Raw genomic sequence first — 24,630 nt, 5'->3', positions numbered from 1 at the left:
GCAAATATGTGGGCCGCTTGGCACCAAGGCCCACCGCATTTTGTGTACGGTCGATGCCTAGGTTACGTTCTGTCCTCCTTAGACTTTAGCTATTAGGGTCAGAAAATATAAAACGTTCTACTAGCTGCTGACCTCTTTTTTTTTTTTTTTTGTTCCCACTGAAACCATGAAGGGACATTACTGACATCAGGTAGGTAAAATGAGGCATACAGCTTCAGAGGAGCAGCACAGAGGCTGATTATCTTTTATGGAATCAGACCTTGTGCTATGGTGATGCAGCCCCCTGTGCTTTCATATACATGGAAGCACATACTCATGCGAAACATAAATCAGACCTATCAGCCTTTCAGATTGAATTCCTGAAAATCCACAATTATCAAGAAAGGCAGAAAAAAAATAAATAAAAAAAGTTAAAATCGACTATATGCGCTGTATTTCACAGCTTTGTGGAGTCACCTAACAGTAAGTTACATAGAAGGAGATGTATGCCACCTCATGGACTCTTATTTCCAACAGCCAGTTTTACTGAGCATTGGGAGTATAGCTAGTGCTACACTTCCAGTGCTCTGATAGGAGGGATGCAGCTGCTGTGTGCCTGTCCACTCTTCCCCTGCCCAGTCCATTCACGGAGGGCTTAGGGGTTGATTTACTAAAGACAAATAGACTGTGCAATTTGCAAGTGCAGTGGCACTCATTTTCCCCAGAGCTTAGTAAATGTGGTAAAGCTCTGCTTATTTCCATCATCCAGTCATATGCAAAAAAAAATAAAAAATATGCTCTTTTTTTTTTCCTTGCACCGTATTGGATATTCCTTATAAAGTGAAGCTTTATCACATTACATTTACTAAGGAAAATGAGTCCAACTGCACAAAGTGCACATTCTATTTGCCTTCAGAAAATCCTTTGTGTTTTGTGAATATATTCACATAATACAAAGCATTCCATAAATGGGTAAACGAAGAGGAAGGGCGGGCACAGTGGCTGCACAGGCCTCTGCAGATTCTATATCACAGACCCTAAAGTCCAGAGTCAGAGTGCCAGAAGAATAGTAAAACTATCAATTGCAAAGAAAAGTTCACGTGGTGGCATACATCTCAGTGGACTTAAGGCCCCTTTCACACTTGTGCAACTTGTCATGCAACTTTGGACATCAGAGTTGAACGACAAGTCGTTCCTCATGTTTTCCAATGATACTCATTCATATATGCGCAACTTAAAGTTGCAGCAACTTCAAAGTAGTTCATGCACTACTTTGGTACAACTTTCATGCAACTTGAGGGCCATAGACTTCAATGTTAACCCTCAGAAGTTGCATGAAAGTCATACCTGAATGTTATACAATGAAACTTGTGTGCAACAGTTGTTTCTTAAAACTGGTCAAAGCCAAAGTCGTATCCAAGTTGCACCCATCCAAAGTTGCACTCCAAAGTCAACTCAACTTTGGAGTCATACAAGTGTGAAAGGGGCCTAACCCATTGAAAAACAGCATATTTTAAATAGTAAGGTAATTCTTGTAGTTCTTTAGGAATTTCTAAATATAGCGAGGCTTTTGGTAAAAACTGGAAAATAGGCGAGAGTCAAATTTAATTTATTGCCCGATCAGTTGGAAAGGAAGTCTGACTGACAGCCACATGTTACTGCATCCTGGCATTTCTCTGTCCCTCATTAAACAAGCTACAAACACTTACATTAACCCTTGTATTAAATACCTGAAGCCAATAATTCCAGTGCTGGCCATAGCAAAAGATAATCCCAGGATTCCACTTCCCATGATGGCGTTCATTAAATTGAAGACAGAAAAGCCGAACGAGGCTCCGGAGGACGTCCTTTCTTCTGCTCGCTGCAAGACAGTAATAAAACATGTCACAAATCTGTTGTATGAGCTAAGGCCCCTTTTACATGGAGGAGAGCCGTTTTAAGGGTCTCCGCTTGCTTAGAGATAATTGCTCCATTGATCCCCGCTGAGCAGGCAGATGATAGGTGCGTCTCCGCTCACTGTGTGGGGACGGAGCTGTCAGATTCCCGCTCTCCTCTATGGGACAACGGATGAAAACGGACAGCCTGTCCATTTTCATCCGATCCGATAGAACGATGGCAAATGTATTGCCATCCGTCCGTTTTCAGCTAATCTTATAACCCGTACACATGTGCAGATTATCTGAAGACTTTTGTCTTCAGATTTACCTTTTCTATGTAGTGCAAGGGCCTGCCGGATTGCATACAAATTGAAAGTGTTTAGGTTTAACCTCATATTATATGGTTTTGGTAAGTCTGCAGACAAAAGTCTTCAGATAATCTGCACGTGTGTACGGGGCATTATGAAGACATCCCTTTCCCTATAGAGGTCAATGGGTGGCCCGATAAGTCCGATCGTGTGAAAGGGGTTCAATCGTGTGAAAGGGGCCTTATACAGGAAAACAGGTTACAGCTAAGAGTATGGACTTAAAGCGGAGTTCCACCCTGGGAAAGTTTTTTTTAATAAAAATACCCCCCGGGACAGTCAGGGCTGGTACATTCCACAATGGATAGCCTCTGATCTGTCCCGGGTTGCACTTACCTTTTAGAAGAAATACTTACCTTGAAAATGTATTGTCCAGCGCTGCCATCTCAGGTGTGGGCAGCTTGAAGCCAGCAATATCCTCTTCTGCATTCTCTTCCACCCCACGATGCACCGGTGCCGCAGCGTCATCCCTGCACAGCTTCTGGGCATGCCCAGAAGCTGTTTAGCAAGGTATGACGGCGACTGCACTGGAACTGACGTTGGGGCCGGAGCAGGCGCATTGATTTCTGGGAGCGATGATGTTCAGCTCCCAGGAATCATTGCAAGCCAGGAAGTGACGAATCGCCGTGGCCGCCGAGGGGAGGAAGAGGAAGTAAGGTAAGTATATTTTCTTCTAAACAAGGTAAGTAAAAAGAAAAAAAAAAAAATTGCGATTATCCATTTGTTTTTCAGGTGACCCGGAGCAAGAAGATGGAGGTAAGTATAATTTTAGGGTGGAACTCTGCTTTAAAATGAATAGGTCCGATGAGAAAGAATTACAGGTCCATGCTGACCTCAATTTGACAATGCAAGTTGCCTGACTTTTCTTGCTTCAATGTTCCTGAACCCCTGACCTGGGGCATGCATGCAGCAAATGAGAGAGTCAGAAATTCTTATCTCTAAATTTAATTCAGATCATTTACTCAGTACAGAAGCCCAAAAAAAATATATCAGGAAAATGTGCAGTAGCAGTTCTTTATAAGTGCATCTGCACTTACAGTTTCTTCTTAGTTTTTCTACAAAGCCCCACAAATACCCGTTGAGCCCGTTAGTGAAGCCCACCCAATACATCTTCCTCTGATGTTATGACAATAATGCTGCGCTGCCCTTGAATTTGGAACAGAGTTGCCACTCTCATGTAGGCTCTGCCTGCTTGCATTACAGTGGAATGAAAATGAAAAAAATGTTGCAGGGGGCGTGGCCAGACCTAGTCCTGCCCACTGTTTTCTGGATTGCCAGCACTGCCTCTTCGGCCAAACCCCTCCCACTGTGAGCTGCAGTGTCCTTGACAGGGGAGCGTGTGAGACACAGAAGAGGATTTGGTGCTGTCAGGAAAGGTAGAAGGAAGGTTTTTGTTTACCTAATGGGGCTTGAAAAATATATAGTAACTAGATGTGATACTTGCTTAGACAGTCATACAGGACCCTTTAGTTGTACAATAATAAAAGCTATATTTTTCTTATGACAAATTTCCTTTAACCAATTAAGGTCCACCCTATAGCAATTGTACTGCTTCAGGGCAGCACCTGTGTGCCGCATCATGTATATATACTAGGCTTGTGACGGTATCAGATTTTCATGCTGCGATTAATTGATTAAGGTTTTGCCACGGTATACGGTATTATCACGGTATTCTATTATTAAATTTAAATTATTAAATTTCCACCTTACTTCAATTTCATTGCTGAATTTAGGGGCTTTGGTTCACTTATGCACATTATTATATAGTCAGTCAGTACAGACTCTGTGAACCAGGCCTAAAATAGGTCATCAAGCAGTGTCTGGCCTAACTGGTGATAACTGGTCCTGGCGCTCGGCTCCGATCCGATGGCCTGGTCATTAAGAGGGCAAATCCTTGTGGTCAAGAAGTGGTTAAACCTGAAGGAGGTGTTGTTTATAAATGACTTTACTATTGCTTTAGGCCTGGTTCACATGTATGCGGGTTGGCGGTTCACATGTATGCGGGTTGGCGGCCCACATTTGCACAGGCATAGCAGCCCATTGATTTGAACGGGCTGCTATGCCCTCATTTTCCGCAGAAAAAAGGTGCATGCAGCATTTTTTTAAAATTCAGTGGCCTTGAAATCCATCCTGCTTTTGCACCATGCGACTAACCTGCAGTTCCTGCTCTGGCAAGCTTTCTGCATTTTTTGTAGACACTGCTTGATGGCTATATAATAATGTAATGTGGGCTGCTATGCGCGTGTGTGTGTGTGTGTGTGTGTGTGTGTGTGTGTGTATGTATGTATGTATGTATATGTGTATATATATATATATATATATATATATATATATATATATTTATTAGAGCTGCACGATTCTGGCCAAAATGAGAATCACGATTTTTTTAGCTTGGAATAAAGATCACGATTCTCTCACGATTCTCTGTGTAACAAAAAAAAAAAAATTGGGATAACTTTACTGTTACGTTTTTTTTTTTTTTTTATTCATTAAAGTCTAATCATTGCGTTTGAAAGATTGCTGCGCAAATACAGTGTGACATAAAATATTACAACAATCGCCATTTTTTTCTGTAGGGTCTCTGCTAAAAAAATATATAAAATGTTTGGGGGTTCTAAGTACTTTTCTAGCAAAAAAAAAATGATTTTAACTTGCAAACAACAAGTGTCAGAAAAAGATCCAGTCTTTAAGAGGTTAAACTTCCTTTCTCCCTGGCAGAGGGAAGGTTAAAGATACAAATGTAATCATTTTTGTTTATAGTTAGGAGACTTAATGCTGAAAGGTGTTAGCTGTGTGAGTGAATGAGTCATCCAGCTCACTGAAATGTATCAATTCACAAGTCAGGCAGACTTGACAGAGAAACTCGGTATTTTAAAAATGCCACAATAACAATACCGTGGCTATGCAATACCGCGATATATCGAATTACCGAAAACCGGCATATGTCTAATATATACATTATCTGACTCTTCCGGGTAAGGGGCACCCATGCGTGCTGTCGGCGGCTCACTTGCGCTGTGATTACACACAGCAAAAGACGATCGCAGGTGCACAGTACCAGAAGTCCTCCAGCACCTGCCGATCGATAGGCAGAGAGACAGAACTGCGATCTGCCTATACAAACAAGGCAGATCGCGGTTGAGACAGGAGGGAAGGGATGGAATTTGTGTCTCTGCAAAGCAGGGAATCAATTCCATCTCTTCACCTAGTAAAAGCACCTCCCACAATGTAGTAAAACATTGGCTAGGCACACAGTTAACCCTTTGATCGCCCCTGATGTTAACCCCTTCCCAGCCAGTGTCATTAGTACAGTGACAATGGTCCCAAAAAAGGGTCAGTTAGTGCCAATGTCTACTGCACTATCACAATCCAGCTATAAGTTGCTGAGGGACGCCATCACTATGCCTCAATAAAATTTTGTATTTTTTTTGTGCCTACAAAGTCCCCTCCATAGTATTTTTCTTCAATATTCCAATCTGAATTCTACTATACAGGGGATTGCAGGAGACTGATACCAAGTCAAAAATTCATAAACTTAAATGAGTTATATTCAAAAATATATGTAATGATTGGGTTTAAATTAGGGATCGACCGATTATCGGCAACACCGATATATATCGAGGGTCGATATGCACTTTCCCCGATATATCGGAATTGGCCCTGGCGGTTACCGATATTGCCGTGACGTCATCGCGTATGTTGCACCATGCGCCTCTGCGCACTGGGACAGCTTCTGCCTTCTTAGGCCGTCTCATTTGGAGTCTCACAGTGTGCACAGTGCGTTTACAGCTGCCGCAGCCACATACTAGAGTCTGCACCGTCGTGACAGAAAGTGATTCTCTCTTAATCATACAGTACAGCTACAGTGAACACAGTGTGTGTAACATAGCCGCCGTGGCCACCCACCCACAGCTGCCCAGTGCCAGCCAGCAAGCCACCCACCACACAGGGTGTCAGCCAGCCAGCCACCAAAGGGTGCCAGCCAGCCAGCCAAAGAGTGCCAGCCAGCCACCCACCACAGGGTGCCTGCCAGCCACCCACCCACCCACCACAGGGTGCCAGCCAGCCAACCACCACAGGGTGCCAGCCAGCCAACCACCACAGGGTGCCAGCCAGCCAACCACCCACCATAGGGTGCCAGCCAGCCAACCACCACAGGGTACCACTGCCAGCCATTCACCACAGGGTACCACTGACAGCCACCCACCAAAGGGTACCAGCCAGCCAGCCACCCACCAAAGGGTGCCAGCCACCCACCAAAGGGTGCCAGCCAGCCAGACACTCACCACATGGTGCCCCCGCCATTCTTTCTAAGGGAAACCGGCAATGAAGTTGTTCGGCTTCACAGCCAGTTCCCTACTGCGCATGCGTGAAGCGTGCTGTGCATTCTCATAGGCTCGGCGCCACTGTCTCCCGGAAGTGGGGGAAGGGTACCACAGGCACATGAGGGGGGGGGGGGGAAGGGAGTGGAAGTTCCACTTTTGGGTGGAACTCTGCTTTAAGTCTTCTAAAAAAAAAAAAAAAAAAAAAAAAAAAAAAAAAAATGGTATCTGCCTGCTTGCAGTCTTCTTTAAAATGTATGTTCTTGGCATGCCTCAGTGCCAGGATAAGCTCCCCTATACATGCACAGGCACTACATCATTCTGGTCTGACCAATCAAGATTCCGAGCCAAAAAAAGACTAGGCGAAGAAGTGAGGGCAGAACAGTATTGTTGAAGTTTAAGGATGGATTGACATTGTTGGGGTGCATTACTGCACATGTGTTACTGTGATGCGTCGAGGAAGACCATTTGTTTGCAAGTTTTAGCATACCTATACCCATACACAGCACAAGAAATGGCACACATGGTTTACATCTGTGCATTCTGGTGTGCTAAAATGCATGTGTTGTGCTGAGGTGCCATTCAAATGAAATCGCAATGCAAGGCACAGACAGCCATGCATTACGGCAATATATGATCCAATAACACAATGGTGTAAAATTTGCCCTTACTCTAGCAAACTTTTAAGAAACCACACCTCAACCGCTTCCACATTCTGTTACATAGGAGAAACTACACAAAATGAAAAGACCAATCACTGCATTCCTTCTACCAGGTAAAAGATGACAAGTATGCCGAGTATTTCACTTGGTAATTAGCACCAGGAAACCATCTGTAGGCGCAGTCACCATAAACAAATATGAAGTGGAGAATTGTGCCTGACTACTGCAACACACACTACCTGCTAACATTCTACTATCTTCTGGTTGGATTGTCTATTTCTCTAGATTGCAGATTGAAGAACTGTATTAAAAGTCCACCTAATAATGATACTTCCGTTTCGGTAGACACAGGACAGTTACCCACCTGACAGCCTCTAATGGCCTGTACACACAATCCGAAAATCAAATGAAAAATACCGCTTTCGAAGTGATCAAACGATAATCTGATCATTAGTACAGAGCTCTCGAGAGCCAATCACAACAGTTCATCCGATATTATCTGATCGGACAAGCACGAAAATTCTTGCATGCTACCAGATCGTACGTTTTTTGTTTAATCACACAATTTCAAAACCGTATGTCAGTGCGACTTCAGGTGTGAAGATGTCTATGCTAGACGCACCTGAAATTGCCAAAAGTAGTGCAGGAACTGCTTTTTCAAATCTCTGCAGCTCAGCGCAGATTTGAACAGTTCCATTGACGCAAATAGTGTGCGACTTGAACCTGTCAAATCACATGACAAGTTGCACTAGTGTGAACGGGGGCTTAAACTTTTTATGCAAGAACAACGATATAGGGCTAATTAAAAGATTTAGTGTGCTGCGCAAATCTTACAAGTATCGCAAAAACTGAGAATAATAAATTGTTATGAGTGCTGTGAAATGTCAATGAAGAAGATTGTATAAAATTATGTATAAAAACAGTGCAAAAATAGTTGTAAATCCTATATCAGGCATGTCCAACCTGCGGCCCGAGGGCCGCATGCGGCCCGGAACCTCAGGCAATGCGGCCCACTGCCCCCTGACATTTTTTTTTTTTGCTGGGGAGGAAGGAAGTCGGGTCGGGGGCACGGCCACAGCAGCTTCCAACTAATGGTAGGCAGAGGCTGCCTCAGAGGGGGGGGGGGGAGGGGAGCATGTGCAGTGTTTCTGACTCCTACCACCATGACCACTTCAAATCACTGAAGTGGTCATGGTGGTTAGAGTGTTCTTTTATTATCGCTCAGAAGAAGTAAACCTCTGTATACTGATTCCATTTCATTTGATCATCCTCTAGTTGTGTTAAATCAGTGTGGGTGGCGCGGGAAGGCTGCGGCGGCATTTTATTACTTATATACGTTAACTATAGTATATATTTAATATGCGGCCCGAGAAAATTTCTCTACACTCAATTTGGCCCAGAGAAGCCAAAAGGTTGGACACCCATGTCCTATATGCTCTGTGTATATAACCAAGATGATTTCACAAGTAGATCATACATATACACATAGATAGAATCCCTAGTGCACTACAATATTTGCTATTATAAGTGTCCTTATATCACATGTATAATATCCATACAGTGCAGTATGTGATCAAAATAAACGCTTCCGCATGCAATCAAATCATGCCACAATGAAAGAGTCTTATTAATTTGAGCGCGGTGCTGAATCGACAGTGTCCATAAATAGTGAAAAGTTGTGTTTCTATAATGACAGGAGCGATCCCTGATTACAGATAGTGTGCCACCTCAACTCTTGTGACCCCCCCTTCAGGTGGGTGTCTCACCTTTAGGTGTGTGACCTTGCAGCTAAGCTCAGTCAAATATAGCTTCAGATATTCCTAAGGGATGCTGAGATGGTTGGATTCCTTCACCTTGAGAGGTCCCGATGGATCCGTGTCACTTAACCACTTACCGACCACCCGCCTTCGATTTACGTCGGCGCTTTGGCGCCAAATACCAGGGTTATGGCAGCAGATAGCTCCAATATATATAAAAAAGAAATTTTAATAAAATATAAGAACAGGCTCAAAAAACTATTTTTCACCGCACAATGAAAAAAATCATAAACTTATATAAGGGGGTTAATTTCCAACTCTTCGTTCAATCCCCCAGGTGACATGGAATTCAAAGTAGAAATCCAAAAACGTTATCACATACATAACTTCGAAAAACTTTCACCTTCGGGGAGAGACATTGATATGGCTTCAATGCCAAACACTTCCAAGCCCGCTGTACTACCCCCATGTGCCTCACAGAAATGCAGAGGCACACTGTGCTTGGTCTTTTTGCTCGCCAAATCTGGTACGCATAGTCCGAACCGTCCTCCCCACATAGAACAAAACCACATGGGCATCTCAATCCATAAATCACAAAATGAGTACTACAGCGGATTAACTGTCTGATGTTGAAAATCCGACCATCCCCCAAGCTGAAACTCTTCTTCCCATGGTCCATATAAGTACAGGCCTTACATTGCAATAATTTACATTTGTAAGACCCTAATATGTTCTGGAACATAGGAATGTCCTTTACTGGTTGTTGTGCACCCTTGATCTTACTCGGTGCCACCATTCTCTTCACATACTTGGCACACCTGAATACAACTTTGGGCTTTTTTGGGAGTATACGGCAGAGGGCCGTGTCCTGTTCTAAGATGGGCCAGTGCTTCTGGATGGCCCTTTAGATAGATTGTGTCTAATTAAATTTTGTGCAGAGCAGGAAGGTTGTGGATATGGCAGAGTTAAGTCCATTATAAGGTTCTAGGGAAGTGGGGAACTTGGAAGGCAAAATGGAATAGGTAGGGGAGTGATGGGCTAGGTAGAGTGGTGGGAGGTAGGGGAATGATGGGCTAGGTAGGAGAGTGTGGGAGGTAGGGGAATGATGGGCTAGATAGAGTGGTGGGAGGTAGGAAAATGATGGGCTAGGAAAAGTGGTGGGAGGTAGGGGAATGATGGGCTAGGTAGGAGAGTGTGGGAGGTAGGGGAATGATGGGCTAGGTTGGAGAGTGGTGGGAGGTAGGGGAATGATGGGCTAGGTTGGAGAGTGGTGGGAGGTAGGGTAATGATGGGCTAGGTTGGAGAGTGGTGGGAGGTAGGGTAATGATGGGCTAGGTTGGAGAGTGGTGGGAGGTAGGGGAATGATGGGCTAGGTAGGAGAGTGTGGGAGGTAGGGGAATGATGGGCTAGGTTGGAGAGTGGTGGGAGGTAGGGGAATGATGGGCTAGGTAGGAGAGTGGTGGGAGGTAGGGGAATGATGGGCTAGGTAGGAGAGTGGTGGGAGGTAGGGGAATGATGGGCTAGGTTGGAGAGTGGTGGGAGGTAGGGGAATGATGGGCTAGGTTGGAGAGTGGTGTGAGGTAGGGGAATGATGGGCTAGGTAGGAGAGTGGTGGGAGGTAGGGGAATGATGGCCTAGGTAGGAGAGTGGTGGGAGGTAGGGGAATGATGGGCTAGGTTGGAGAGTGGTGGGAGGTAGGGGAATTATAGGAGGTAGGGGAATGATGGGCTAGATAGGAGAGTGGTGGGGAGGTAGGGGAATGATGGGCTAGGTAGGAGAGTGGTGGGGAGGTAGGGGAAGGATGGGCTAGGTTGGAGAGTGGTGGGAGGTAGGGGAATGATGGGCTAGGTTGGAGAGTGGTGGGAGGTAGGGGAATGATGGGCTAGGTAGGAGAGTGGAGGGAGGTAGGGGAATGATGGGCTAGGTTGGAGAGTGATGGGAGGTAGGGGAATGATGGGCTAGGTTGGAGAGTGATGGGAGGTAGGGGAATGATGGGCTAGGTTGGAGAGTGGTGGGAGGTAGGGGAAGGATGGGCTAGGTTGCAGAGTGGTGGGAGGTAGGGGAATGATGGGCTAGGTTGGAGAGTGGTGGGGAGGTATGGGATGGGAAGGGTTAAAGATATTGCTGACAGCCAGCAGTTTACCATGCTCCACTTATCTCTAAAATACCACTTTTGGATGGGCCATGGTCTAAGAACAATAAAAGCATTGAGAAATATTTAAGAAAAGATGACCTGAACACCAATGCCAACATAATTCGCTTATTCCCACTTCCTAACATGCAAACCCTGCAAGGCTTGCAAAGTTGCTGTGTCATGCGATTTGCAGGTTGTAAAGGAGGACAGCTGAGGGAAGTGATAAGAATTCTGCTCCATTGGGCTACAAATATCTATTGTCCCATTCATATGTGACACGCTGAATTCTGCAGACATAGGGTGATACATTGTGTAATGGTTTATAAATCAGTCTCTTCATAATTCTTCCATTACCTTGATAGCATGCCAGAATAGGAACAAACGTCTTGGCAAAACCAAAAATGATTTACATCAAGCAGATATGTAATGTTTGGAAAATGCACAAATATCGACTCTGCGGAATGGGTGCAAAGATCTGCTTGGCATAGACAGGGAATGTTGCTGACACTTGGCCTATTTCTGTCCTTTCAATGTAATGGTCACTTCCTCTTTTTAAAAAATGTCCAATGTGTGCGGTGACTCAGCCGATGTCTACTCATTGAGCTACTTCACTATTTCACTAACAATTTTTTAAAGGACACCTATGACAAGAAAAAACACAAAGGATGCAACTGCTCACCTACTGAAAATGCTAATTGCCTGTGTGTCCCTGGCTTCAGTGCTTTAAGTTGCTGGCCTGGAACAAGCATGCAGCAAGTGCAGCGCTGATATGCAAACCTGTTCAGGATCAGTGCCTCAGTGTTTTCAGCATTGTATCAATATGCCAGGTAACTAGCATTTTCATGTCAGCGATGGCAGCTTGCATATTTCACTTAAAGAGGAATTCTAGGCTACCTCTAATTTTCCAATTCTCCCTCCCTCCTCCTAACACCTATGCTGACTAAAGCTGGATACACATTATACAACTTTTGTTGGTAGATTTCTATTGAATTTACCTTCAACTATGTAGTATAAGGGCCTGTCTGATTGCATACAAATTGAAAGTGTTTGGGTTTGATCTCATATTATATGGTTTTGGTAAATCTACAGAAAATTGTATAGTGTGTATCCAGCTTTACCTCTGCAAGAAAGATTTATTGTGTAATGTGTATGGTGAGCCTAAGACCCCTTTCACATGGGTGCCCTTGTTTTGTGGGATCCGCTTGCTAAGTGGGGGAACGCTCTGCTGATCCTGGCTGAGCAGGTTCATGACAGGTCTGTCTCCACTCACTGTGCAGAGCAGAGACACACACAGTCCCACTCTCCTCTATGGGAAAATCGGGTGAAAAACGGACCGCCTGTCTGATTTCATCAGATCATATTCGATCCGGTCCACCAGACAGAGGGAAAATAGGACCACCATACGTCTGGATATTGTGGACTTGATTCAATCGGATAGAGGTGGGCATCAGACTGAAATCATTCTACAAGAGTAGTCTGAGTTCAATGACCGGGTAGATCTGGTAAAGATTCGGTACATTAAAGCCAACTTTTTTTTTTTTTTAATCAATCAGCAGAAAGGACGGAACTTGCATTGAATAGGAAGTGTTCCTTGTGCTTCTGTCCTCTGCACCCCTATTGTGGGGATAGGAGGAGGGCCGCTGATAAGACAGTACAGCCAGCCCTCCTGCACTGGGCCTGGGCCCCATCAGTTCAAAAAGGGGGCCCGGGCACCTGCTGAGCAGGAGGGGCGGCTGTACTGTCTTACCACCAATCCCCTCTTCTGTCTTTCTCTGCAGTGCTGCCGGCTTCTCTTCCACTCCCTCCCTCCAGCTGTGCTACAGGGGGGGGGTTCAGTTCTAGCATCTGTGTCCCCATCCACTTGTGTTCTGGCCCTGTGTGCTCCCCTTTTCTACTCTCCCAACAGCAGCTGCTGCAGGCATAAAAGGGGATGTTTTAGTATGGAGAGCGGGAGAAGGGTCCGCTAAATATGTCATAATAATGATTTTAGTGTATTTTTAGCAAAAATATAATTTGATATTATCTGGGGGGTGGGGCGGGGTCCTGTCAGGTAAGCAGTATGGGCCCCCGTGATTTCTAACAGCAGCCCTGGATATGAGGGATTTGCAGAAGGTAAAGGATGTTTACAAAGAGCCACCAGAAGCACAAGGGACATCTTTCTATAACCAGGACATCACGGTCCGGATCTCTTCATGTTCTGTCATCTGAGTCGTGACAATTCATCAATATGCTGGAACAATAAATAACCCATGTCTAGGTACCTGGACCACAGACCTGTCTTACCAACATCTATTAATCCTAATAAACAAATGAAGGATCTACTGTAACAATCAGTATAGAAAGCTGTATCAGTAGTGATCAATGTCCTCTGTTTCTATATCACACTCTATGCAATGTAAGCTGACTGTCACCCTGCTGACCTCGTGGTCCATTCAGACCTTCAATGTCATCCCTTCCCCCCAGACCGAGAATTTCAACACTTTCTCCCATTACTGTGAAAGATCGGTCAGGTCATATCTCTCCTGGTGAACCCAATACACCAGGGTTGGCCGGGTATCCCATGGATTGATTCCCGGTATAAACAGAGTGGTCAGTCAGTATATCTGTCCTATGTGAGCAAAGTTCTGGGCACCAACATAAAATAACCCGGGGCCACCCTCATCTCAGTGATGGTCTACACATTTCTACTGATAGTCACTGAGGAACAGAGAGGACATCATTAGTGACAGAGATGCCAAAATTGGGGCTCAGTTACACAAAAGTGCCCTGTGAAGAGTGATTTGCAGCAGATTGCTTTTCAGAGGGCGGTGAGCAGTCGGTATGTTGCCTTCTCAACACCTGTTTTTTGTTCAGTCCTTTATTTATTACAAACAGACAATTAGAGAGAGACACAAAAACTGTTAGAGCCGGTTCACACTACCACGACCAGAAAGTCGCCCCGTGACTTGAAGAGACTTGGAAGGGACTTGGAAGGGACTTGGAAGGGACTTGGAAGGGACTTGGAAGGGACTTGGAAGAGACTTGGAAGGGACTTGGAAGGGACTTGGAAGGGACTTGGAAGGGACTTGGAAGAGACTTGTGCACTACTTTGAAGAGAGAGGCGACTTTGTCTGTGGGGAATGCCTGGCTAATCTCTTTCTTCTTCCTGGAAAGTCTGATAACAAGTCACTTCAATTAAGATAAGGAGGTGACTCCCATTGAAGTATATGGGACAGTCGGATCACAGGTCGCCTCAAAGTAGTACAGGACCCTTTTCTGAAGTCGGAGCGACTTCAGTAGTGCCAATTAAGACGGCACTGATTGATTAACATTGCTTTTGTTATGTCAAGCGACCTGGGGCTACACAAGTCGCCTCACAAGTCGTGCTAGTGTGAATGGGCTCTTACAGTTCAATAGAGTACACAGTAATTACCAACCCAGTGCATAGCTGTCTGATAAAAAAAATTATTCTCATTAGGAAGATTGAAGAAGATGGATAGCAAATCCCGTCTAGTATATGAAGCCTCACCAACACCACCCCTTACCCCTATATCACCAACACCACCATCATCACCACCCCTTACCCCGAAAATAACCACCACCACCCCTTACCCCTAAATCACCCATCACCCACTACAGAGCCCTGTATTCTGTGACTGGGGTCCCCACCTGGAATAAGCCAGATTGTATGCGAGGTATGTGAAGGATAAGTCAGATTGTACAATCAGATCGTATGGTCAGGAAAAGTCAGATTGTACAATCAGATTGTATGTGGTGTATGTTAAGGATAAGTCAGATTGTATGTGAAGGATAAGTCAGATTGTACAATCAGATTGTATGGTCAGCATAAGTCAGATTGTATGTGGTGTATGAGAAGGATAAATCAGATTATATGCGGTGTATGTGAAGGATAAGTCAGATTGTATGTGAAGGATAAGTCAGATTGTATGTGAAGGATAAGTCAGATTGTATGTGAAGGATAAGTCAGATTGTATGTGAAGGATAAGTCAGATTGTATGTGAAGGATAAGTCAGATTGTATGTGAAGGATAAGTCAGATTGTATGTGGTGTATGGTCAGGATAAGTCAGATTGTACAATCAGATTGTATGTGGTGTATGGTAAGGATAAGTCAGATTGTATGTGAAGGATAAGTCAGATTGTATGTGAAGGATAAGTCAGATTGTATGTGAAGGATAAGTCTGATTGTATGTGAAGGATAAGTCAGATTGTATGTGGTGTATGGTAAGGATAAGTCAGATTGTATGTGAAGTATAAGTCAGGTTGTACAATCAGATTGTATGTGAAGGATAAGTCAGGTGATCCATGTTAATGGAAGAAGAGAGAAGTGAGACTCACATGTCCCCCCAGCAGAGGAGCGCTCTCATCCTGGGCACACACTCGGTGTCCATACTCCGCATTGATGCTGTGGCCGGCGATGGACATAGTGCTGAGCAGAGGGAGATCAGTGATCCTGAGCTGCCATGGAGAGCACAGCACTGAGCTCTGACAGTACACACACTACACAGTACTGAGTGAAGTCACATGATCCTCCCTGGAGCCGCTTCCTGTTTACTGGGCTGGTCATGTGACACCGGCACTGAGTACTTTTTACGTCACTCTGCTGCCCTCACTGCCCGTAGTCGCCGGTTGATGACGTGTACAAAGCATGGCGAAGAAGAAGCATGAGGTGAGAAGCCGGGTGGGGTGGTCAGGCGGCAATTCCCAGCATGCTCTGCTTCATAGGCAGAGTTAGGGACGAGGCTGGGGTGATAGGAGACCCCACATAGATACAGGACAAGCATAGCCTTATTTTCTCGCTTAGATTTGGCAGGGAAAGGTCAGAACCAGTTTGGGATTTGAGTGCTACCTATACTATACAAAGTCCAAAAAGTGTGTTAGACCAATGCGGTGAGAGTCCAGAAACTTGTTCATTTAGCAAGACGGTATAACAACAAAACCAACATGTTTCAGGTGTTTGGTGCTGTGAACTTTGTATATACAGCAGCCAGACGCGAGGGCCCTTGTTTTAGGTGCATCTTGTGTATGTGTAACTAAAGACAAAAAAAAAAAGTTTGAGTTTTGGATAGAGTAAGGGAGGGTTATAACCCCTGTCTGTTTTTTTCTCATTTGTGCCCCATTGGGGAGATTTCCCTTCACTTCCTGTCCCATAACCAAAACAGGAAGTGAGGTAATCTGAATACGGTTTCCCATTAAAAGGTTTCTCCTCTTTTCCTGTTAATGTGACAGCCCAAAAGTTGGGATTTTCTCTCAGTGGTAACAGTAAGCAGGACAAATAGTGATGAAAAATCTCCATAATGGGGTCAGAGACAACAGTATAAACAGATTTTTTTTTTTTAAAGCCCGTAGTGTGTGCAACACACTCAAAAGACTCCACCCGGTGCATAAAAAAGTGCACACACACAAAGTGAGAACACAAAAAAGCACAGGGTGTGCGACAACGTATGGTCTTCCCTCCGAAGAGGTAGGACCCGAAACCTCAATCCCCCGGGGCGCAAGACTCCTGACAGGGACATAAGGTACTCATGGTCTGTCTGGCCGAAACCAGACCGACCCCGTTCTTCAGGGGGACTGCCGGAACAGCCCCCACCGAGTACTAAGTAGGGCTCCCCCGAAGGGAGACCCCATGGGAGAGGGCGAACTAAGCCAAAAGGCCATATCCACCCCCTCCCAAGACTTAAGGCTGGGCCCGAGGACCCACACACTCCAGTCTGTGCAAATAAAGAAAACAAAGGTGATAGTGCAGTGACGGACTCCAAAGAAAAAAACAGACAAAACAAAGAAGTGGGGGAAGGGAAGTGGGGAAAGTGCGATGGTGCCATGTGAGGGACCAAGGCAGGCCTTCCAGCCGGAATAAAAAATTCCTCTGGTGCAAGCCAAAAGGCCTGTCCCAAGAGGCAGGTGTGAAAAAGGTGTGCAGTGACCAAGGTGCCAAAAGAACTCACAGCGAGCTGCCCCTCACCAGTGAGAAATTAAGGCACCCCTGGGCTGCCACCCCAGGGGCACTTACACTATGGGCTCTTTCAATCTCAGCCCCCGGCCAGACCAAATGTAGCCTATCCCCACCAGCAGACATCAGAACCTAGACAACTTGGGGAGAGCTTACCTACCACTGGGGACAGGCCCTCTACAAGCCAGATCAACCCAGGAGAGAAAGCCCCCCCCTCGCCATCCTGTTCCTCAGCCCATTACATCCAGGAGCAGTTCCACCGGCCACCCAGTCAGACCGGCTTTCCTGCCCCCTTCAAACTGGTTAGGACAGTTCAACCCATTCGAATCAGAAGGCGGCGGGCCCCACATGCTTTCCCAGATGACCTACTCCCCGTGCCTCACCAACTAAGAGCGCTCCGGGTTTTGGTCAAACTGGTACTAGCTAAGGCCCATACCAACCGATAAGAACAGATACTACACTTGATCTTAGCCAAAAGGCCGAGTATAAACAGATGTTCTACTTCCTCTCCACTCTATCCAAAGGCTTAACCACTTGCCTGCTGGGCACTTAAACACCCTTCCCATCCAGGCCAATTTTCAGCTTTCAGCGCTCGCACACTTTGAATGACAATTGCGCGGTCATGCTACACTGTACCCATATGACATTTTTATCATTTTTTTCCACACAAATAGAGCTTTCTTTTGGTGGTATGTAATCACCTCTGGGTTTTTTATTCTTTACAAAAAAAAAAAGACAGAAATTTTTGAAAAAAAAAAAAAGTTTTTCTTATTTTCTGCGAGTACATTTTGAAAATAAAATTTTCTCCCTCACTGATGGGCGCTGATGAGGCGGCACTGGTGGGCGCTGATGAGGCGGCACTGGTGGGCACTGATGAGGCGGCACTGATGGGCACTGATGAGGCGGCACTGATGAGGTGGCACTAATATGCCGCACTGATGAGCACTGATAGGCGGCACTGAGAGGTGGCACTGCTGGTCACTGAGAGGTGGCACTGCTGGGCACTGATAGGCGGCACTGATAGGCGGCACTGACGGGGGGCACTGATGGGCACTGATAGGCGGCACTGATGGGCACTGACGGGTAGCACTGATGGGCGGCACTGATGAGCACTGATGGGCAGCACCATCAGTGCCCATAGTGCTGCCAGTCAGTGCTCATCAGTGCCTAGATGAGCAGGCACTGACTGGCAGCACTGTGGGCATTGATGGGGGCACTGATGGTGGGCACTGATGGGGGGGCAATGTGTGTGTTTTTTCTTACCTTTAGTAATCAGGGCACTGGTGATCAGTGCCCTGATTACATTCCCCTGTGTCCCCAGCGGCTGTCGGCTCCCCCTCCTTCCTCACACTGCAGTCTCTGTGTGAGGAAGGAGCGCCGGCGATGAGAGATGATCTCATATGTTTACATATGAGATCATCTCTCATTGGACGGCTTGATCACGTGGTGAATGGCCGCTGTGATTGGCCATTCACCACGATCTGTGATGGACACGGCCGACACAGATTCTCCCCGATGCGCGCGCACGGGGGGGCGTGTCACTGGGAGGCCGTTTAAAAACGGCCTCCTGAAAATTCAAGTCCGCGCTGCAGCCGTATATAGGCTGTAGCGCAGATAGGAAGCGGTTAAAGGGTAACTCCACATTCCTGGGGAAAAAACAATATAGCGTATACAATTGTGACACAAATCATATTGTAATTGAATGTTATTAAAAAATTGCCTTTCCTTTTCAATCTGCATTTCTGAAAATGCAATGCAATATGGCTACCTGGAGGCGTTCTGTACACAGAATGTATACTGACCACACCCCAGAAACATCATTTCCTGCTTGTGTGATTGGCTCACCAATTTTCCCAGAAGTCTGCCTAAGATACAAGTCAGATTTCTGGCATCCCCTGCAACAAAAATGTCATTTTGGTGAGAGACTCCCAATAGGAACACATCTAAAGGGATGCAGGCCCAGCAGCTTTCATCAATAGTGCTCTGCAGCTGCCACAGCTGATTGATAATTATGAAACCACTCCCATTAGACCCACTCAGCACAGAGGAACAAACGGATTTATTCAGAATAACAAAAAGTAGGAATCTGCAACAAAGTTTGTTAAAATCCCTGCAACGTACAGAGATCACCCAGAGGGGAATGTTTTTTTTTTCTCAACAAAAGTGGAGTTACGCTTTAACAATAAAACCAATTTTGCCTTTAGTTATACTTTAAATTTAGTGTAAAAGATCACCTAGTAAAATATCCCATTCAGCTGAGCCAGTTCCCTACCGGGCACTTTTACCCCCTTCCTGCCCGGGACAATTTTCAGCACTCTCACACTTTGAATGACAATTGCGCAGTCATGCTACACTGTACCAGGGTGGATTTGATTTAAATCAACTAATTTTAAATCATAATTTTTAAAGAGCAACTGTCATCTCTGTCCCACAGCAGCTGCTCCTTTGACCCACTGTTGACTCACCGACCTTCCCATTCACTTTAATGGGATGGCTGGTGATGTGGCAGTGACACAACAAGGTGAGGGATGTGGCGGCAGGACTTATTCTTGCTGGTAGTTAGAATCTTTAATATTTGCAAATAAAATGAAGGTTTCCTATTTAGAATAAAAGGCTCTCGGGTTAGTAAAACCGAGATATCAGAACCGATTCAATCATACAGTTTGTAGTGTACATACAGTATGCCACAAAAGTGAGTACACCCCTCAGTTTTGTAAATATTTTATTATATCTTTTCATGTGACAACACTGAAGAAATGATACTTTGCTACAATGTAAAGTAGTGAGTGTACAGCTTGTATAACAGTGTAAATTAGCTGTCCCTTCAAAATAACTCAACACACAGCCAATAATGTCTAAACTGCTGGCAACAAAAGTGAGTACACCCCTAAGTGAAAATGTCTGAATTGGGCCCAATTAGCCATTTTCCCTCCCTGGTGTCATGTGACTCATTAGTGTTACAAGGTCTCAGGTGTGAATGGGGAGCAGGTGTGTTAAATTTGGTGTTATCGCTCTCACTCTCTTATACTGGTCACCGTGACACCTCATAGCAAAGAACTCTTTGAGGATATGAAGAAAGAATTGTTGCTCTACATAAAGATGGCCTAGGCTATAAGAAGATTCCCAAGACCCTGAAACTAAGTTGCAGCATGGTGGCCAGGACCATACAGCAGTTTTAACAGGACAGGTTCCACTCAGAACAGGCCTCGCCATGGTCAGCCAAAGAAGTTGAGTGCACATGCTCAGCGTCATATACAGAGGTTGTCTTTGGGAAATAGACATGTGAATGCTGCCAGCATTGCTGCAGAGGTTGAAGGGATGGGGGGTTCAGTCTGTCAGTGCTCAGACCATACGCCGCACACTGCATCAAATTGATCTGCATGGCTGTTGTCCCAGAAGATAAAGATGATGCACAAGAAAGCCTGTAAACAGTTTGCTGAAGACAAGCAGACTAAGGACATGGATTACTGGAACCATATTCTGTGGTCTGCCGGGACCGGGGAGCTACAGTTCATTGAGGGGACCATGCATGCCAACATGTACTGTGACATACTGAAGCAGACGACTCTGGGAATTGTAGTTCCTGAACAACTGGAGGGCCATCGTTTGAAGACCCCTGATCTAGGGCCTTATTCACATAGGCAGCCTGGGGGTGGTAAAAACAGGCAGTTGATCCATGTTTAAGCCCCCATCCTGTACCTAAATTGTGCAATGTTGGCAGCACAGTGATGTCCACATCACCTAATTTTGGATTGAGTGAGGTGGTCATAAAGATTGCCCTGTGACTAAAGGAATGACATTGGATGCCCTTTATGATCCCTCCTCTGCCAAGACATGACATAAAGTATGAAGAAGAGGGTTTCTATGGTACAGGGAGAAGGTAAGTAGTAAATGTTACTGGAATATTCAGAGTTAGGGGGTGGGGTTATAGGAGGTAAAAATAGAGGGATTTTTTGTATTTAAAATGCATTTATTATATATATTTTTTTTCCTTTCAGGAACATTAACAGATTGTATTACTTAACAAATCTTCTTAACGGCTATGGATTTGCTGCCTTAAATAAAGTAACCCCTAAAACCAGTCTATGGTCTGCATCTATATTCCATACATTCCAAAGAAATACCTTCTCCGCCATGACCCAGGCTCAGGGTGATTGTGATGAACCTGGACTGTTCTCTCCTAATCCTAAAGTGCAGGGAATGACTACACTAGACCGCGATGCCTTCACCAAAACCATACACGTTCCTGTGATCAAAGTAAAAAAGGAAGCCATCCATATTGTCATGAAAAATCTAAAGCACAGACTGATGAAGAGACCTAAGCTAAAAATAATTATTGATGACCCCAATGATGAGGGCCATAAAAAGATTGTACTGGACCCATACACGATCACATCAGAAGATTCATTCACTGAACGGGACCATGAGTTCTTCAAGAAGTTTCAGATTAGCCCTCAGATTTTTCAGGCTGATCTGCAAGTGACTTACGACAACTTAAAGACTGACGAAATCTTGAAGGCAGTTTTGCCCAAAGGTCAGGATGTGACAACTGGCTTCAGCCGTGTAGGACACATTGCTCACATGAATCTCCGGGATCACCAACTTCCTTATAAGAATTTGATTGGTAGGTGTTGGTTTGTGAGTGTTTTTTTTTTTTTTTTTCAAAGTTGTGCTGAGTTAAAGACTAAAGCCTCGTACACACGATTAGAATATTGGACATATATTCATCCATTTTTGGTTGTATGCTGGTCTCCTAACAAATTTTCATATGACGGAATTCAACTTCAGAAGTGATGTAATGTGTTGGACTGTTTTGTTTGTGTTCTTTCGTTTGCGAGCATGCCTAGTCCTGCTCTTACGATTTTTTTTTTTTTTTTTTGGACGAAAACTGTACTAAATGAAAATTAGACGTTCTGTTCACGTACGATAAAAATTTTATAGCCTGCACATTTAGAATTTGTTGTCCGAAAAGTCGGAATCGGCTGTCGGAAGCCCTATACTAACCATACGAAAATTGGCAGATCGTTAGTTGAAGTTGGTCCAATTTTCTTATTGTGTGTATGAGCCTTTAGGCTCCATTTACAATAATGTTTTTGTTTTTTTTTTTTTTACATTTTTACGTTATTTTTAACATGGGTTCCTATGGAACATGTTCACATGAATGCATTTTTCTGCCTCTGCTTTTTTGTAAAGTCAGGGACTTTTTTTAAATGCAAAACTTCTTCTTTTTTTTTTTTTTTTGGTTCAATGGAGAAGCTGCAGAAAAGCATGTAGTGTGTTTTTAGCACGATTTGCGTCTTCTAATCTGCCCAACAACAAATTTGCACCCCCCGCCAAAAAAAAAAAAAAAATAAAAAAAGGCAAATCAAGGTTAAAAAAAAAAAGAAACGCTCAAAAGCAAACGGCATAGGTGTGAATGGAGCCTAAGTCCACCTTTTGCAAAAAAGAAACAAATTCAAATAGATTTGCCAAAATGATTCTCATATATATATATATATATATATATATATATATTTTTTTTCAAATTAGCCTGCAAAGTAGGCCTGCACGATATTGTAAAAAAATATATTGCAATATTGAGGGACCCGTCAATCCAGGCTAAAGTCAACAAGGGATAGGGAAGGATGCTGGGAATGGAAATCGTGAAGCATGCAGGCAGCCTTCTAAATTTTTTAATTGCAGATACAGGGCACTGGGCAGGTCAGGGTTAATAATGGTACTCTCAAATCAATTACGCAGTCACAGTGACAGTGTGGAATCGATCGGATTATTCAGTCTTTCTCACAGTGGTGGTAGGAGGCTGGAGCGGCAGACTAGGAGCCTGGAAAGGATCACAGCACAGCCGCATACACTTACTCATTCACTCGTGCACTGCAGCCCGCCCCACACGTTCAGTGAGTCTCACTCTCCGCCCTAGTTTTCTCAATGGCACATTCAGGGAACAAATCACGCCGTGAGTAGCGGCACAGCGAACCAATCAGGCGTGCAGGCACGCGTGATTGGTTAGCTGTGCAGTTGCTCACGGCGTGATTGGTTCCCTGAATGTGCCATTGAGAAAACTAGGGCGGAGAGTGAGACTCACTGAACGTGTGGGGCGGGCTGCAGCCTGCAGTGGGATGGATGTGTGAGTTCTCCTCAGAGTCCCTGCCTAACGGAAGTCTGTGAGTCCTCCTCCGAGTCCCTTCCCCTTGCTATGCAAAATATCGTGACCTCGGCGATATGAGTATCGCCTATGGCCGCAGAGCGATAGTCGATATAATATCGACTATCGTTCAGCCCTACTGCAAAGCATTGCAAGCACAATCACTGGGTCATGGGTGCGATGCTTCCAGCTCTGTCTGTATCCAAGGTACAGATTTTCAGTTACTGAGCTGGAGGAAGAGTCAGTGGTATGACTGCGGTGATTATGGCACTTTTGTTCCATTGAGAGCTACAGGTCTGTCTGCTGCGGTGGAAGATGAAACTTTGTAGTTTAATCAATGCAACACACCATCTCTAGCAAACTGCAATAAAAACAATGGAGATTTTCAGTTCACATAAAGGTGTAGGTTTTATGAAACAGAATTTTTTTCTCCGTTCACTTCTCCACAGTTTTCAGGAGGAAAATTATCTCCTCTGGCACCCTGTTTATGATGTGGAGAACTTAAGTTCTCATAGGGAGAAGAGAGGAGAAGTTTTTCCTCTGAAAACATCCGAGATCCATGTAAAAGTGAATGGGCTGCCTGTAATCTCGTGAGACATGGCAAGATTACAGTACAAGAAAATCCCTGAAACACTCTAGTGCCCATTTATTAAGCAGTGGTAATAATACACGTGCATTCTTAGAGGAGACCCCCCCCCCACCTAATGTTAAGAAAATAATTAGTCCCCCAACACATATATATATATACCATTCCAAAGTTTGGGGTCACCCAGACAATTTCATGTTTTTCATGAAAAATCACACTATTTTACATGGAAAGGAGTTGCAAAATGAATACAACATATAGTAAAGACATTGACGAGGTTAGAAATCATGATTATTTGAAATAATAATTTTGTCCTTCGAACTTTCATCAAAGAATTCTCCATTTGCAGCTATTACAGCCTTGCAGACCTTTGGCATTCTAACTGTCAATTTGTTGAGGTAATCCTGAAGAAATTTCACCCCGCACTTCCTGAAGCACCTCCTACAAGTTGGATTGGCTTGATGGGCACTTCTTGTATACCATGCGGTCAAGCTGCTCCCATAACCGCTCAATAGGGTTGAGATCTGGTGAGTGCGCTGGCCACTGCATTACAGACAGAATACCAGCTGACTGCTTCTTCCCTAATTAGTTCTTGCATAGTTGGTGTGCTTTGGGTCATTGTCCTGCTGTAGGAGGAAATTGGCTCCAATCAAGCGCTGTCCACAGGGTATGGCATGGCGTTGCAAAATGAAGTGATAGCCTTCCTTATTCAAAATCCTTTTTCCCTGGTACAAAGCAGCCCCAGACCATCACATTACCTCCAACATGCTTGACAGATTGTGTCAGGCACTCCTCCAGTATCTGGTCACTTGTCCTGTGTCTCACAAATTTTCTTCTGTGTGATCCAAACACCTCAAA

General features: G+C 44.7%; 2 protein-coding genes across 2 annotated transcripts in view; one reads left to right on the top strand and one right to left on the bottom strand.

The window, feature by feature from the left end:
• Nucleotides 1-15,606, bottom strand: part of SLC38A6 (solute carrier family 38 member 6) — a 120,059-nt gene extending 104,453 nt beyond the window's left edge. Inside the window, exons 1-2 of the mRNA XM_082242626.1 lie at nucleotides 15,433-15,606; nucleotides 1,710-1,840 (exon numbers count right to left, since the gene is read on the bottom strand). Coding sequence (XP_082098752.1) covers nucleotides 1,710-1,840; nucleotides 15,433-15,519 — 218 coding nt within the window. The 5' untranslated portion in view covers nucleotides 15,520-15,606. The remainder of the gene's footprint in view (nucleotides 1-1,709; nucleotides 1,841-15,432) is intronic.
• An 87-nt stretch (nucleotides 15,607-15,693) lies between these two features.
• The window catches only part of TRMT5 (tRNA methyltransferase 5), a 32,997-nt gene continuing 24,060 nt past the window's right edge, over nucleotides 15,694-24,630 (top strand). The window contains exons 1-2 of the mRNA XM_082242625.1: nucleotides 15,694-15,763; nucleotides 21,043-21,668. Coding sequence (XP_082098751.1) covers nucleotides 15,759-15,763; nucleotides 21,043-21,668 — 631 coding nt within the window. The 5' untranslated portion in view covers nucleotides 15,694-15,758. The remainder of the gene's footprint in view (nucleotides 15,764-21,042; nucleotides 21,669-24,630) is intronic.

Source organism: Pelophylax lessonae (assembly GCF_965119305.1).
Source record: "Pelophylax lessonae genome assembly, chromosome: 13".
Lineage (NCBI taxonomy): Eukaryota > Metazoa > Chordata > Amphibia > Anura > Ranidae > Pelophylax > Pelophylax lessonae.
The sequence above is the reverse complement of the archived record's forward strand: the minus strand, read 5'-3'. Positions and strand labels throughout refer to the sequence as shown.